The sequence below is a fragment of the Bufo gargarizans genome, chromosome 1, assembly GCF_014858855.1.
Source record: "Bufo gargarizans isolate SCDJY-AF-19 chromosome 1, ASM1485885v1, whole genome shotgun sequence".
NCBI classification, from domain to species: domain Eukaryota; kingdom Metazoa; phylum Chordata; class Amphibia; order Anura; family Bufonidae; genus Bufo; species Bufo gargarizans.
The window spans coordinates 208873369-208891428 of NC_058080.1; the positions used below are offsets into that span (position 1 = coordinate 208873369).

Sequence of the window (18060 nt, forward strand, 5' to 3'; positions counted from 1 at the left end):
ATATTTTATATGTAAAATTGGGCAAGGGAGTAATTTAAACTTAATATTTTGGTGTTTGTTTTAAAAAAAAAATATTTTTTCCTTTTTATTTAATAACTATTTCCCCCTTAGGGGCTAGAACCTGGGATCTTTCATCTCTTGTCCTAATCACCCTGATAGAGCTCTGGGCAGCGGCAGCCATTAGCAAGTGGCGAGGTGATCATAAGTCATCTCGCCACTTGCTAATGTTAAGTATGTGAAGGGTTAATAGGAGCCCCGCGCTGGTCAAGACACTAAATAGCCAGAGAACCATATACAGTGGGATGCGAAAGTTTGGGCAACCTTGTTAATCGTCATGATTTTCCTGTATAAATCGTTGGTTGTTACGATAAAAAATGTCAGTTAAATATATCATATAGGAGACACACACAGTGATATTTGAGAAGTGAAATGAAGTTTATGGGATTTACAGAAAGTGTGCTATAATTGTTTAAACTAAATTAGGCTGCTTTCACACTAGCGTTCGGGTTTCCGTTCGTGAGCTCCGTTTGAAGGAGCTCACGAGCGGACCCGAACGCCTCCGTCCAGCCCTGATGCAGTCTGAATGGAGGCGGATCCGCTCAGACTGCATCAGTCTGGCGGCGTTCAGCCTCCGCTCCGCTCGCCTCCGCACGGACAGGCGGACAGCTGAACGCTGCTTGCAGCGTTCGGGTGTCCGCCTGGCCGTGCGGAGGCGTGCGGATCCGTCCAGACTTACAAGGTAAGTCAATGGGGACGGATCCGTTTGAAGATGCCACAATGTGGCTCAATCTTCAAGCGGATCCGTCCCCCATTGACTTTACATTGAAAGTCTGGACGGATCCGTACTAGGCTATTTTCACACTTAGCTTTTTTTTGCTAAAATAATGCAGACGGATCCGTACTGAACGGAGCCTCCGTCTGCATTATTATGGGCGGATCCGTTCAGAACGGATCCGCCCGAACGCTAGTGTGAAAGTAGCCTGAGGCAGGTGCATACATTTGGGCACTGTTGTCATTTTATTGATTCCAAAACCTTTAGAACTAATTATTGGAGCTCAAATTGGCTCGGTAAGCTCAGTGACCCCCTGACCTACATACACAGGTGAATCCAATTATGAGGAAGAGTATTTAAGGGGGTCAATTGTAAGTTTCCCTCCTCTTTTAATTTTCTCTGAAGAGTAGCAACATGGGAGTCTCAAAACAACTCTCAAATGCTTTTCTGTCTGTGGCCGCCATCGAGCAGCAGCCAGGAGCCGGCGGTGAGCATGGCCTGTGCTCGTCCTTTGATATCGGTGTACTCCGAGAAGGGGGAAGCTTCTGGCAAAAATGTGACTCTGCCTGCAGTGTTCAGGGCCCCTATACGCCCAGATATAGTCAACTTTGTCCACACCAACCTGCGCAAGAACAACAGGCAGCCGTACGCCGTCAGCGAACTTGCAGGTCACCAGACCAGTGCCGAATCATGGGGAACAGGCAGGGCTGTTGCCCGTATTCCCCGTGTCCGTGGGGGTGGAACGCACCGCTCCGGTCAGGGTGCATTTGGAAACATGTGCCGTGGAGGACATTATGTTTGCCCCCACCAAGACCTGGAGGCGCTGGCATTGTAGAGTCAATTTAACTCAGAAGAGATATGCCGTTTGCTCTGCACTGGCTGCTTCAGCCCTTCCTGCCCTTGTCTTCTCCAAAGGTCACCGTATTGAGGAGGTCCCAGAGGTCCCCCTGGTTGTTGAAGATAAAGTTGAAAGCTACAAGAAAACAAAGGAGGCAGTGCTGCTCCTGAAGAAATTGAAAGCCTGGAATGACATCAAAAAGGTTTATGCTTCCCAGCATCTGCGTGCTGGTAAGGGTAAAATGAGAAACCGCCGCCGCATCCAGCGTAGAGGACCTTGTGTTATCTACAATGAAGACAATGGCATTGTTAAAGCCTTCAGAAATATCCCAGGAATCACGCTCCTCGGTGTAAAGAAACTGAACCTTTTGAGGTTGGCTCCAGGTGGTCATGTTGGACGGTTCTGCATTTGGACGGAAAGTGCCATCCGCATGCTGGATGCCCTCTATGGCACGTGGCGCAAACCAGCTACCCTGAAGGCAGATTACAACCTTCCCATGCACAAAATGACAAATACCGATCTGGGCAGAATCCTGAAGAGTCAAGAGATCCAGAAGGCTTTACGTGCTCCAATTAAGTGAAGCGCAGAGAACTCAAGAAGAACCCACTGAAGAACTTGAGAATTTTGTTGAGGCTCAATCCATACGCAAAGACGGCAAAACGCAATGCTATCCTGCGCCAGGCTGAGAACATTAAGAAAAAACAAGAGAGGCGGGCTGCATTGGCAGCAAAAACTGCAGCAGCCACCAAGCCTGAGGAAGCCAAATCTGAAGCATCTGCCACCAAGCCTGCAGAAGTCAAAACTAAAGCAGCTACCACCAAGCCAGCAGCTATAGCAAAAACTAAAGCAGCAAAGAAAGCCTAACTTTGACTTGCTGAAGTTCAGCACTTTGGATTTCTTCTCAATAAATGCTGTTTAATATTGAAAAAAAAAAAAACAACAACAACTCTCAAATGACCTGAAGACAAAGATTGTTCACCATCATGGTTTAGGGGAAGGATACAGAAAGCTGTCTCAGAGATTTCAGCTGTCTGTTTCCACACTTAGGAACATATTGAGGAAATGGAAGACCACAGGCTCAGTTCAAGTTAAGGCTCGAAGTGGCAGACCAAGAGAAATCTCGGATAGACAGAAGCGACGCATGGTGAGAACAGTCAGAGTCAACCCACAGACCAGCACCAAAGACCTACAACATCATGTTGCTGCAGATGGAGTCACTGTGCATCGTTCAACCATTTGGCGCACTTTACACAAGGAGATGCTGTATGCGAGAGTGATGCAGAGGAAGCCTTTTTTCCGCCCACAGCACAAAAAGTGCCGCTTGAGGTGGGCTAAAGCACATTTGGACAAGCCAGCTTCATTTTAGAATAAGGTGCTGTGGACTGATGAAACTAAAATTGAGTTATTTGGCCATAACAAGGGGCGTTATGCATGGAGGAAAAAGAACACAGCATTCCAAGAAAAACACCTGCTACCTACAGTAAAATATGGTGGTGGTTCCATCATGCTGTGGGGCTGTGTGGCCAGTGCAGGGACTGGGAATCTTGTCAAAGTTGAGGGACGCATGGATTCCACTCAGTATCAGCAGATTCTGGACCAATGTCCAGGAATCAGTGACAAAGCTGAAGCTGCGCCGGGGCTGGACCTTTCAACAAGACAACGACCCTAAACACTGCTCAAAATCCACTAAGGCATTTATGCAGAGGAACAAGTACAACGTTCTGGAAAGGCCACTCCAGTCCCCAGACCTAAATATAATTGAAAATCTGTGGTGTGACTTAAAGAGAGGTGTCCATGCTCGGAAGCCATCAAACCTGAATGAACTAAAGATGTTCTGTAAAGAGGAATGGTCGAAAATACCTTCAACCAGAATCCAGACTCTCATTGGAACCTACAGGAAGCGTTTAGAGGCTGTAATTTCTGCAAAAGGAGGATCTACTAAATATTGATTTCATTTCTTTTTTGTGGTGCCCAAATTTATGCACCTGCCTAATTTTGTTTAAACAATTATAGCACACTTTCTGTAAATCCAATCAACTTCATTTCACTTCTCAAATATCACTGTGTGTGTCTCCTATATGATATATTTAACTGACATTTTTTATCATAACGATTTATACAGGAAAATCATGACGATTAATAAGGTTGCCCAAACTTTTGCATCCCACTGTATCTCTTTCAATAGTCCGTGCTTAGTAGGAGGGGAGGTTATCTCCTCCTACTAAGCACGGACTATTGAAAGAGATATGGTTCACTGGCTTTTTAGTGTCTTGACCAGCGCAGGGATCCTATTAACCCTTTTCTTCCCTTATTAAGATAATTTTTGTGAGCCCAGGCAGGGAGCTCACACGGAGCACCAGCAGCGGCCCCCTGAGTATTATCAGGGTCGTAAAGACATAAGGATTAGCCTTTAGCAGCGGCAGCGCAGGGGTGACTGTGAATTATTTGTAGAATGTTAAGTATGCGCTGAGAAACTTCTCAAGCTAACCTGTTCTGTGGAGCAGTCGGCATGGATCGGCTCCTCGTTTTCATGACTGAAGAGCAAGCTGCTCCTGTGTTCAGCGCCGGAGAATGGGGGTGATGTGAGAGGATCAGCCAATGGCAGGGCAGCCCACGGATCATACTATGACCAATCAGCAGCCTCCTCACTAATAACAGAGCTCTGTACTGTGCGGAGCTCTGTTATTGGATTGCCGTCTGTCTGCTGTATGAAGTCCCGTTCTTCTTAAAGCGACAGAGGAGCGGAGGGTCTAGGCACAAATGGCGACAAGACTACAAAGTCTTGTCGCCATTTTGCAATTCTAAGTCGCATTGGCGACCATTTTGGTCGCCATCTGGAGCCCTGAAGTGGTGTACTAGGTGAAACAATGAAGAAATCTACACTACTCAAAACTCTGATGTGGCCATCAATCACTGAACGCTATTGTTTGCTAACATGTCCGTTCATAGAGGGTACATTTGGTGTTCCAACAAGATAATGGTCACTTACACACTGGCCATGCTACACAACGTGCTGTTTAGAGTATCCACCAGCTCCCCTTGCTAGCTACATTGCTCTATTTCCCTTTGAGAAAGTCTTGGACTGGATGGGGCAATGGAGCTCCCACGCACAGCAGCCAACAACTACCTTAGCTGAACTACAAGTCCAAGTTGAAAGAGCTTGAAATGACATACCATAGAATGATAGCCAGCAGACAGTATTTATGACCCTTATCATGACAGAGTGGCAGGCTATATCACAGCAAGTGGAGATTCCACCCAGTATTAATGTAACTCTGTCTCAACATATACCCAGCTGCAGATCCTAAAATAAAAGATATACCACCTTGAACAAGTACCACTAGCAGTATATACTTTGTCAATTTCAGATCAGTCACATTAGGTTTTCCAAGTACTCTTTTTTCATTTTCCAGTAGTGTATATTGTGGAGACTAAGCAAAGACTTCAATCCAGGATGAATGTATACAGACACGCAATAAGGCCTCATACACACAACCATACCCTTTTTTGCTCACAAAACGGAAGCCGCCCGTGTGCCTTCCACAATTTACGGAACGGGCGGCCCATTGAAAAAATGCCTATTCTTGTCCGCAAAACGGACAAGAATAGGACATGCTATATTTTTTTTGCAGGGCCAGGGAACGAAGCAACGGATGCAGACAGCACACGGAGTGTTTTCCACATCTTTTGCAGCCCCATTGAAGTTAATGGATCCACATCCGAAGGCGCAAAAACTGCGGCTCGGATGCAGACCCGAAAAACGGTCGTGTGCATGAGGCCTAAGTAGTATATTTGCCACATATGTAGCAGAAATTGTCTGGATCGTTAACACATTTGTGTTTATCCATCTTAAGTTTTAAAACTGATACAGAACACTTTATCTGTCCAGCTTGCCTTATATACTTACTGCTGACATCAGCCTGAGTACATCCGAACAGGTCTGGACATGTCCATTGGAATATTTCCAATATAATGCATGAATATTATAACTGAATAGGCTTTGCATGTATAACTTACAATCTAGACATGTCAGGCAAATTCCGAGTTCATATTTGGAATCAGCGTGCTCATTTTAGTATAAAGCTACATGCACAGGACTGTATGTGTTTTGCGGTCCCCAGATTGCAGATCCGCAAAAAAAAACGGATGACATCCGTATGCCATCTGTTTGTTTTTTTGCAGATCCATTGTAACAATGCCTAAAACGGACAAGAATAGGACATGTTCTATTTTTTTTGCGGGACTACGGAACGGACATACTGATGCGGACAGCACAGTGTGCTGTCCGCATTTTTTGCGGACCAATTAAAATGAATGGGTCCGCATCCTATCTGCAGAAAAAAACGGAACGGACATGGAAACAAACAACGTTCGTGTGCATGTAGCCTTAATCACGTATTCACGTATTCCTCTCAGTAGCAAAATCATTGTTGCGCTGTGTTATTAAATAAACTCCCCAGTTTATTATTATAGACACGATCAGATAGCTGAGATGTCTTCTAGTTATGGAGGAAAGCTAGCCAGTGTCCTCTTTTCCCCATGACCTACCATCTCAAAGTTGCCGCACGGACTCCCATATTCAATCATCTGGTAGCATCTTGCTGCTGTGTGAACAGTTAATATTTGAATGTATCCATACGATGTGCCCCCAAAATAAATTTTACTGGTGGGCCCTAGGCACCCCAGTCCCACACTGCCCCCACCCATTCTCACCTATGTCTTGCCCATTTGTTATAAAAGGGTTGATTATGGCAGTGATGCACATTTTTGCTCCGAAATTTTTGACTTTTTGGTGCCAAAATATAGGTACAGAGGGCTTGATTAATCTCCAAAGAAAAAGGGAGTCAGTCAGCACATATCAATGCACAGGTGCATGTCACCACGTCACCATGGCTCTAAGCACATAAATAAAAACAAAAAACTATGCAGCAGTACTCTGCAAACATAAATAAAGTACAATAATGCTATAACTATAGAAAATATACTGAGATTCTTGGCAAGTACATTTTGTACAAAATTATTTGTGCCTGTCCGCCAGCGTCAAGGCAATCTCTATAGGACAGGAACCTAACACTAAATACTACCTCTTATAGTGCCATACTGGCCACCATAAAATACCGGGGGGGGGGGGGGGAAATGATCTGTAATGGGGACACCCCCCTTTGCTCGGTTTTCCTTCCTTTGAGGGATATCTGGCTTTCACTGTGTTGAAGACCCATAACTGGGGCTCCACAATTATTTTACCATAAAATACAGGGGATGCAGGTTCCACATTCATGCTGGGTCCACTCTGTCTTTTTCTGTTTTTGGTGCCATAATGGCCTCCCATAAATCCAGGGAATGCAGGTCCAACATGCATGCTGAGCCCAGGGGTGCACAGCCAATGAAGTGAGGTGAGGCGATTGCCTCAGGCAGCACCAGGTAGGGACAAGAGGGGGGCAGCAGAAGGACCATGGGCAATGAGCACTTCCATTGTGGAAACACTCATCTCTACATATTTAACTGCATCACTGTACTCAGGACAGCAATACAGTTGAATGCTGCAACAGTGCACGGTACCGATGTCTCCCTGGCCCACTGTTTCCTCTAATAGGCTTTAGTCCTAGCTCCTGTAGCCTATCAGAGGCCGCTGTCATCATTATCGCGCTGCTTGAGCCGGGCTGCATAGAGCTCAAGGCACAGAAGAGGTCTTGCATTGCATTGCATCGCTGACAGCAGAATGGAGGTAAGTATTTGAGTTTATTATTTTTATTTGGCAGCATGGTGTTGGTCCACAATGGGGTGGGGGGGGGGTCATTATTTTGTAATTGGAGAAAGCACTATGGGGACATTGTGGTTGTAAAGAGGAACATTTTTGTACTGGCACACATTATAAGCAGCACATTATGGGGGCATTTGTTCTACTGTGAGCACTAAAAGGTGGTAGTTTTTTGTACTGACACATTTTATAAGGGAGCATTTTTTTGTACTGGCATATAAGGGGGCATTGTTTTGTACTTAGCGCACATTGTAAGCAAGCATTTGTGTACTGGCACACATTATAAGGGAACATTTTTGTATTGGCACAAATTCTAAGGTGGCCACTATGAGGACATTTGTTCTACATGGTGCACTGAAAGGTTTTAGTTTTTTTGTACTGGCACACATCATAAGTGAGCATTTTTTGTATTGGCACACATAAGAAGGTATTTTTGTACTGCCACACATTATAAGGGAGAATTTGTTTACTGGGAAACATTGCAAGGGGGAATTATTTTACTAACAAACATTATAAGGGTTCATTGTTTGCACAGGCACACATTATAGGGGCACTATGGGGGCATTATTACTTCTGGGAGGAAAATGAGGGACTTTATTACTATTGGGTGCACTGTTATCACATAGGGTACTCTGGCAGAGTATTATTACTATTGGTGGGACTTTTGGTAGGACTGTTACATTGGGATGCACCCTGGCACAGTATCAGCTAAGCACAATTATTTTTGGAGGACACTATGCTTACAGCACTATAAGTTTCAGGGACACTGTTTGCTGGGCACAGGTTTTTTTAGGGCACTGTGTGCCAATTATTATAGGGTAACTATCTGTGTGGTAATAGTATTTTCAGTGCTCCTCCCCCCATTCCCCATAATACCCCCATAATGTGTCCCAGTATAAATGCCCCTATACAGAGCCCCCATATAAAATAACCCTTCTTTGTGGCCTCAGTAGATGCCCCCAATAATGTGCAAGTAAGAAGTACCCCTAGATGCCCCCTTAGTGTTCATATCCCCCTTCCTCATAGTGCCCCCATATAAAATACCCCTTCTTTGTGCCTTCAATCGATGCCCCCATAGTGCCCCCAATAATATGCCAGTAAGAAGTTCCCCCATAGTGCCCCCCAATAATGTGCCAGTAAGAAGTGCCCCCAATAATGTGTCAGTAACATGTGCCCCCATAGAGCCCCCCAATAATTTGCCAGTAAGAAGTGCCCCCATAGTGCCTCCCAATAATGTGCCAGTAAGAAGTGCCCCATAGATGCCTCTATAAATGCCCCCATAGTTCCCCCCAATAATGTGCCAGTAAGAAGTGCCCCCATAGAGCCCCCCAATAATGTTCCACAAAAAAATGCCCCCATAGTGCCCTCCAATAATGTGCCAATAAGAAGTCCCCCCATAGATACCCCCCAATAATATGCCAGTAAGAAGTGCCCAAATAGATGTCCCCATAGTGCCCCCTAATAATGTGCCAGTAAGAAGTGTCCCCATAGCACTCCTCTCTTGCATTGTGTTCCAGATTTAAAAAAAAAAAAAAACACTTATACTTACCTCCATGAGGCTGGTAGAGATGCTGTACGGCTCAAGTCTGCACCAGCCTATCAGAGGAACGGGGAAGAGAGACGCTTCTCCCTTCCCCACCACACCATTCATCTCTATCACTGTCCTAAGAACGGCGACACAGATGAATATAGAGATGAGAGCTTCCACAATGGAAGCACTCATCTCCACTCCTGCCGCACCCCACTTATCACAAGGACTGCACCCCCTGAGGCGATTGTCTCACCTCGCCTAATTGGCGGTGAGGCCCTGCCAAAAGAGATCATGTGATTCCATAGAACCAGGAAGTCATTTTCTTTCATGCAGTTGCCATCTCTCAAAAATATAACTCCCCTGGGGGATCTTTAGAAAATATGATTGTACTCCCTAGTAGAACTCAGGGCATTGCAGTGATGCTCTAATAGTAACATACTCTCTTTAAAGGAACACTAAAGCTGGAAATGAATGCTAAAAGTAAACAAGGAATATAGTTGTCCTTACTGTTTCTCAGTCTGCGGCACTTTCTGCATGATCCTGACACAAAAAGTCTTGGAGAAATCCCGAGGGATAATAAAGGAGTGAATCCCATGCTAACCTGTTCCATCTTTGGCTGGAGACTGACTAATGGGCAAGGCTTAACAAGTGTTATGTCCTACTGCAGTCAGGACACAGCAGGGAGGCTCAGGATCCAGCCACTTGGCTCACAGCTTGTGACAGATCTGTGAGGAGGATAGCAGCATTGGTGTCCTCCTAGGATGCAGAGAGAAGATTCTTTCATACAGTATATTTCTCAATTTTAACTGTAATATAAGACAAAATAGGATCAAAGGAAAGGAGGGGATGAAGGAATAAAACGCAGTGATTTTTTTATTAATTTTTTTGACATTTTCTTTATTTATAGAAGAGCTGAGGAGTTCAGTGGCTTCTATCAATTCTGTTTCCTGGATTATGGACACAAACTGTTCATTCCAGGAGAAAACATAAAGGCACAAAGTAACAGAACATATAAACTTTATTTAAGCAAATGCATTTTAAATGAAGAAACTCAGTTACAGAATCGAAATGTAGAACATGTGAAAACAATGGGCAATCGTTCTAGTCTAAAAAGGTCTGAGAAGATTTCTGTCTCCTTATTATGATTTAAATACCTGTAGATCTTGTATGAAAAGAAAATCATTACCCCTAAATGTAAAATACAGTACATGTATGTGTGCATAAAGCCAATTACATTCTACTTAGGGTACTTTCAGACTTGCGTTGTTTAATTCCGGCAGGCAGTTCCGTTGCCTGAACTGCCTGTCTACTTTTCTGACTGATCAGGCATTTTTCAGACTGATCAGGATCCTGATCAGTCTGAAAAATGCCTGATCACTCAGAAAAATGCATTGCAATACCAGATCCGATTTTCCGGTGTCATCAGGCAAAACGGATCAGGTATTTATTTTTTTCTCATTTTTAAAGGTCTGCGCATGCGCAGACCAGAAGGACGGATCCGGCATTCCGGTATTTTGAATGCACTAATACATTCCTATGGAAAAAAATGCTGAATCCGGCATTCAGGCAAGTCTTCATTTTTTTTTTTGCCAGAGATAAAACCGTAGCATGCTACGGTTTTCTCTTTTGCCTGATCAGTCAAAATGACTGAACTGAAGACATCCTGATGCATCCTTAATGGATTACTCTCCATTCAGAATTCATGGGGATATGACTGATCAGTTATTTTCCGGTATAGAGCTCCTGTGACGGAACTCTATGCCGGAAAAGAAAAACGCTAATGTGAATGTAGCCTTACCGGTATTTTGGCTTAAATAGGTGTTTATGACCTCTTAGTAAATTAGAAATAAGGATTATTAAATGACTGGTACAAAGTGAAAGTAAAAAGTACAATTCAGACAACTAGAAAAATAATCCTTTGTGATAGAACGGCTCAATATTTTTTATAAAGACCAATAGAAAAAATATTTAGCCCAAGATGAGTAAAATGCTGTCAAAGTTGCTTTTGAAGGTGTATATAGCCTTTAAATGAATGTTTATGAGCTGTTAGCAAAGTAAAGAAAATGGCTATAGATTAAGCCATCAAAGAAGCTGTCTGATGGATTCACTGAAAAGAGAAGCAACAGTCTGAACATACAATAAAACTGAAGGCTGTAGAGGAAAATCTGTTGAACATCATTTTGAATAAATACCAACTGAAAAAAAAAAACATTTTAGCCTAGAACAATTGAATGCAATAATAATAAAAAGTCCCCAAAGGTGTCCATAGCCTTTCAGATTTATATGATTAAACTCAATCACTGAATACATGAAAAGTTTTACAATCTTTTATATACAGTACAGACCAAAAGTTTGGACACACCTTCTCATTCAAAGAGTTTTCTTTATTTTCATGACTATGAAAATTGTAGATTCACACTGAAGGCATCAAAACTATGAATTAACACATGTGGAATTATATACATAACAAAAAAGTGTGAAACAACTGAAAATATGCCATATTCTAGGTTCTTCAAAGTGGCCACCTTTTGCTTTGATTACTGCTTTTCACACTCTTGGCATTCTCTTGATGAGCTTCAACAGGTAGTCACCTGAAATGGTTTTCACTTCACAGGTGTGCCCTGTCAGGTTTAATAAGTGGGATTTCTTGCCTTATAAATGGGGTTGGGACCATCAGTTGCGTTGTGGAGAAGTCAGGTGGGTGCACAGCTGATAGTCCTACTGAATAGACTGTTAGAATTTGTATTATGGCAAGAAAAAAGCAGCTAAGTAAAGAAAAACAAGTGGCTATCATTACTTTAAGAAATTAAGGTCAGTCAGGCCGAAAAATTGGGAAAACTATGAAAGTGTCCCCAAGTGCAGTCACAAAAACCATCAAACTGGCTCACATGCGGACCGCCCCAGGAAAGGAAGATCCTGCTGCGGAGGATAAGTTCATCCGAGTCACCAGCCTCAGAAATCGCAGGTTAACAGCAGCTCAGATTAGAGACCAGGTCAATGCCACACAGAGTTCTAGCAGCAGACACATCTCTAGAACAACTGTTAAGAGGAGACTGTGTGAATCCGGCCTTCATGGTAAAATATCTGCTAGGAAACCACTGCTAAGGACAGGCAACAAGCAGAAGAGACTTGTTTGGGCTAAAGAACACAAGGAATGGACATTAGACCAGTGGAAATCTGTGCTTTGGTCTGATGAGTCCAAATTTGAGATCTTTTGTTCCAACCACCGTGTCTTTGTGCGACGCAGAAAAGGTGAACGGATGGACTCTAAAATAATAATAAATAATAAAGCAAATGTTTAGTATTTTACTATTTCTCTGCATAGGAAAGTACAGTAAACTACACTTTACTATACAGAAGGGAAAAAGGGTATGCCAGTGCATGCTGGGTACATGGGGACATTTGTTGGGAAATATCCCATATGTATAAGTACCTCCAATATGTATAAAAATGAGAGAAGTATTTGCTGTCAGAGAATTCAAACACTTACAGGCTGGAAACCTGTAAACTGCAGTAGTCTTGCTTTCAACTGAGAAATGGATTTGATTGTATCTAGTCTAAACAGTGCTCTGTTCAACTGTCAGGCAGAATATCCTTCAAATCTTGGATCAGAGGTCCTTGCGTGCGAGAGATAGACTGCAAAAAAGGTTTTTTTGAATATGGGGACAAATGTGGGAAATGACTGTCAAGAGCCCTACACCCCAGGCTCCCCCAGTCAAGTATACTATCCTTTAACTCACAGCCTGTTGTGCAAGACGCCAACGAAACAGACTAGTGAGGATGAAGTAAAAGGTAAACTTCACTGGGCAAACGTCGGGCAAACGTCAGGCAAACAAAAAACAAAGAAAAGCCAGGAGTAGTCCCGATCCATGCATAAGTCTCTGTGCAACTTGCCAGGTAAACGGATGCGTCACAGAAAGTCCCGGGTCCTGGGTCCCACTGGAGTCCCAGCAAACTTCAGTCAGTAGCTAGCAGTACTGACCTGCACCTGGATAAGGAAGGATAACAGTGGGCACTGATCGACCTGGGAGGCCACCTTTTATGTGCCTGCTAACAAATCCCAGGGCGCCAAGTGTCTACTCTCTATAGGTCATGATCCTGCCCTACACCTGTGTACAAGGCTTTGGTTGGTCATTAGTCAATTAGACCAATGCTGTTCCCCTAATCTGCTTTGAACTTGCGGCCAGGTGCTATTCCCTTCGCTGGTCGGCGAAGCGCATAAGAAGCGAGTACGCGCAACCGCGTATACCCTTGCGAACCAGTTTTCGAACCCAAATGCGGATGCACGACAGGCTCTGCGAGAGTGCGCGTCGACATGGACACCGGAATGGAATCCGCAATAGGCACCAGAGACAAGCTCGGCCGCAGCATACTGCCACTAGCCTGGCCAAGCTGTCCTTGAAAGCCATGCGTTCTTCCCCTCCTGCACACATGCAAATGCATCCCCGCATCGGTTCGCAAAGGAGTCAGAGCTGGTGTATCAATTGAGACCATTTTTGGTCACACCGGAGTGCGAGACAGGTGAGGATCTTACACCACCTAAGGGACTGGTGCATTCCAATTCCACTGAAGCTATATTAACTTAGATTTTACTATGAGTCTCACATTAGGAATGGATATTCTGATATGCCTAAATTAGCGAGGTTGAATAAGATCGGGGACTACCTCTCTAAAATTGATATACCTTGGCTAGAGGCAGGGATGAGGGAGGGCCTAGAACAGGACTTTTCATTACAGGAATTGGAAAAGGTCATTAAGGACCTCAAAGTAGGGAAAAGCCCAGGCCAGGACAGGTTCACCCCACAATTTTTCAGAGTATGCAGTGAAGCAGTAGCTCCGATACTTTTGGAGGCCTTTAGGGCAGTCTCTAAGGGGGGGGCTGCTTTCCTGAGACAAACGCTGCTAGCCCACATTACAGTTCTGCCTAAGCCAGGGAAGGTGATATAGACGTGAAATTGTATACTAAAATCCTAGCCTTGCGACTTGCGAGATCTTATCCCACATTTAATTCATAAAGAACAGGTGGGTTTTGTTCCGGGACGTGAGGACAAGGATAACATCATCAGGACAATGTCAGTGATTTCTTGGGCTCGCCTGCGGGGAGTCCCACTTTGCCTGTTGACAATTGATGCTGAAAAAGCCTTCAATAGGGTAGGGTGGGACTTCCTGGAGGCGACCCTGGAGAAGGTAGGACTGGGATCCATTATGCTTAGGAGGATCCTGTCTGCTTACAACAGACCGACAGCACAGGTTCTGAGTTAACAGACAGTTATCTTCCCCATTTTGTATTAATAATGGGACTCGTCAGTGGTGTCCGTTGTCTCCCTTGTTGTATATTCTGGTTATGGAGCTGTTGGCCACCGCTTTGAGGACCAACTCTTTCATTTACGGGGTCCAGATAGGAGACTCTAGACACAAGTTAGCCTTGTTTGCGGAAGACATCTTGATATATGTTACCAACCCTCAAATCAGCCTACCAAATATACTTGAGGAATTCCACAAATATGGAGCATTGAGCAATTTTAAGGTGAATACTCAAAAATAGGAGATTCTAAATATTACTATCCCTGGGGATGAAGCCTCCCACCTGAAGGAATCCTTCCCATTTAAATTGTGTACGGATTATATTACATATCTGGGGGTAAAATTTCCGGTGAACCCTGAACGGGCTTTTTGGTTGAATTTTCCAGCTTTTCTTGGGGGTATCGAGAAAGACCTTGGCAAATGGTCTGCCCTACCTATTTCTTGGTTTGGCAGGATAAATGCTGTCAAGATGGATATACTTCCTAGGTTTCTATAAATAGCACAGGCACTGCCGATTCGAGTGCCAAGGGTCTTCTTCACCACCCTCAGAAAACTGATTGTTAAGTTTATTTGGGGAGGAGTGGGCCTTCAGTAGGTTATAATATACTATGTGAATGAATAACTTATATAGCGCTACAATTGTGAACTAAATTGCCTCAAGGCGCTTTTGGAGCCCTTGACCGCCTGTGCCTTCAGAAGAGGTGGGTCTTGAGCTTCTTCCTGAGCGGATCTCCGCAGGTAGAATGTTCCATAGCCGGGGTCCTTGTAGAAAGGCATTTCTTTTTACAATAAAGGTACGGTCCTGACCACTATACTTAATCTTCATTTACACCAGGCTACCAAACTGTGGGTACAAATAGAAGCTAAAAACGTCTCCCCTACCATTGAGGTCACTATTTTGGCTAGACTGATAAGATAGGGGTGACTTATCCTCACTCTCGACTTTTCTTCCCACCCTCACTAGATAAGTTCAGATCTCTATACAAACGTGCAGGTCCAAGGGGCCCTTTTACACCATTGTTTGGTAATAAGAACTTTGAGCTGGGGCTATATTCAGGTGAGCTGTTGGGACATTTAAGGAACAAGTGGCTATTTCTGACCCAAATATGCCTAGATAGTCGGATAAGGCCCCTTCCCTCCTTTTACCCCAATGCAACTATTCCAAGAGGAGCTTGGTTTGTCCATAGCCAGTTGTGTAGCTGGGTAAGGTCTGCGTTTACCCGTGGGGAACTGAACCATCCTATATTACCGTTTAAGCAGATTTGCTTCTCTGGTTCCTCAGCCACACATTTGAACTCCTCAGTGCATTGGCAACTCCTGGGAGGGATGACCGACAGTGCCCCCCTTTCTTATTGCATGGGAGAAGTCCAGAGGTAGTTCTTATACTAAAGAGGAGTGGGACAAGGCTATGCTCCTTACTCATAAGATCTCAATATCATGTTGAATCCAACAGACTAGCTATAAGATCCTGTCCAGGTGATACTTGACACCGTCTAGAAGATATATCCCTCATTCTCAGATACCTGCTGGAGATGTGGTGGGGAGGTGGGGACCATGAAACATATTTGGTTGTCCTGTCCCAGGATCTCCCAACTTTGGACTGATATGACTGCTTTATATAACAAGCTCTTTCATGTATCCTCCTCTATATCCTTGGAAGTTGCTTTGCTTTCCATGATCCCAGGCCCTGTTCACCGCATAAAAAAGGGTATCTTTCGATGCTCTATGGCAGCTATGCGATTGGTGATACCAAGATTTGGAAGTCCACAATTGCACCTTCTAGAGTGAATTAAGCTGAGGAACTGCATAGGATCATGAGAATGGAGGATATGATGGCTTCTGAAACAGTTACATAATCCTCCTTCAGCTCATTATTGCACCCATTATTGCTCAACTTGGCTATCATAGTTGGTTGGAGAGAGGAGACTTGACATGTGGTCGCCTTTTCTTTTCTTTCCTTTTTGTTCCTTGTCCCTTTTTCTTGTTGTTTTTTTTTTTCTTTTTACTCAATTCTCTAGTCAGACTGAATACCAGATATTTACAAAATAATAGATATGATTACTTTAAGTAATAAAGTGAACCTACCTGACTATTCTTCTTATTTTATTTTATTCAGGTTATGTGTAATTTGAAGAACTAGGACCCTCCCTTTTGTGTTGTGTCTTGTGTTGTCTTCCCTAATTGTAATTGTTATTATTATGTCTAGACACTAATCCCTTCCTGCCCAGCTCCGTAATAGTATGGCACAGCAGGACATGACTGGCCGCCCAGCGCAGTACTATTACCGCGCGCTGATCGGGCGGGTGCAGGAGACACATTATGTATGTCCGTGTCCGTATCAACCAGCTGTATAAAAATATCACATGACCTAACCCCTCAGGTGAACAGTTTTGGTCACCTTACATCACTAAAAGTGCAACACCAAGTGATCAAAAAGATCTATGCCCCCAAAATAATACCAATCTAACCGTCACCTCATCCAGCAAAAAATGAGCCCCTACTTAAGACAATCGCCCAAAAAATAAAAAAAAACTATGGCTCTCAGACTATGGAGACACTAAAACATGATTTTTTTTTTGTTTCAAAAATGCTTTTATTGTGTTAAATGTAAAAATAAAGAAAGTAGACATATTAGGTATTGCCACGTTCGTAACAACCTGCTCTATAAAAATACCACATGACCTAACCCCTCAGGTGAACACGATAAAAAATAAATACGGTGTCAAAAAGCAATTTTTTGTCACCTTACATCACTAAAAGTGTAATAGCGAGCGATCAAAAAGTCATATGCACCCCAAAATCAAACCAATTAAACCGTCATCTCATCCCGCAAAAAATGAGATCCTACCTAAGATAATCACCCAAAAAATAAAAAAACTATGGCTCTCAGAATATGGAAACACTAAAACATGATATTTTTTTTTCAAAAATGCTGTTATTGTGTAAAATGTTAATAAATAAGTATACATATTAGGTATATCCACATCCATAAGAACCTGCTGTATAAAAATATCACATGACCTTACCCCTCAGGTAAACACAATAAAAAAAAAGTGTGTCAAAAAAGTCATTTTTTGTCACCTTACATCCCCAAAAATTTAATACCAAGCGATCAAAATGTCATATGCATCCTAAAATAGTACCAATCAAACCATCATCTCATACCGAAAAAAATTAGCCCCTACATAAGACAGTCGCCCAAAATTTTAAAAACTATGGCTTTCAGAATATGGAGACACTAAAAAATAATATTATTATGTAAAAGTGAAACAAACAACCAAAAATATTTGGTATTTTCGCATCCGTAACAACCTGCTCTATAAAAATACCACATGATCTAACCTGTTAGATGAACATTGTAAATAAGAAAAAATAAAAACGGTGCCAAAACAGCTATTTCTTGTTACCTTGCCTCACAAAAAGTGTAATATAGAGCAACCTAAAATTATATGTACCCTAAAATAGTACCAACAAAACTTCCACCTTATCCCGTGGTTTCCAAAATGGGGTCTTTTTTGGGAGTTTCTACTCTAGGGGTGCATCAGGGGGTCTTCAAATGTGACATGGCAGCTTAAAATTATCCCAGTGAAATCTGCCTTCCAAAAACCATATGGCGTTCCTTTCCTTCTGTGCCCTGCCGTGTGCCCGCACAGAGCTTTGCGACTACATATGGGGTGTTTCTGTAAACTACAGAATCAGGGCGATAAATATTGAGTTCAGTTTGGCTGTTAACCCTTGCTTTGTTAATGGAAAAAAATGGATTAAAATGGAAAATCTGCCAAAGAAGTGACATTCTGAAATTTAATCTCCATTTTCCATTAATTCTTGTGGAACACCTAAAGGGTTAGCAAAGTTCG

The 18060-nt window shown here is 43.2% G+C and overlaps 1 protein-coding gene across 1 annotated transcript; it reads left to right on the top strand.

Annotated features, from left to right (window-relative positions):
- The first annotated feature begins 1231 nt into the window (after positions 1 to 1231).
- LOC122944787 (60S ribosomal protein L4-A-like) lies at positions 1232 to 2533 on the top strand. Its single transcript, XM_044303464.1, is given in 3 exon segments — positions 1232 to 1565; positions 1567 to 2185; positions 2188 to 2533. Coding segments are annotated over 3 exon segments (1206 nt in total). The 5' UTR covers positions 1232 to 1265; the 3' UTR covers positions 2475 to 2533.
- Positions 2534 to 18060: the final 15527 nt, after the last annotated feature.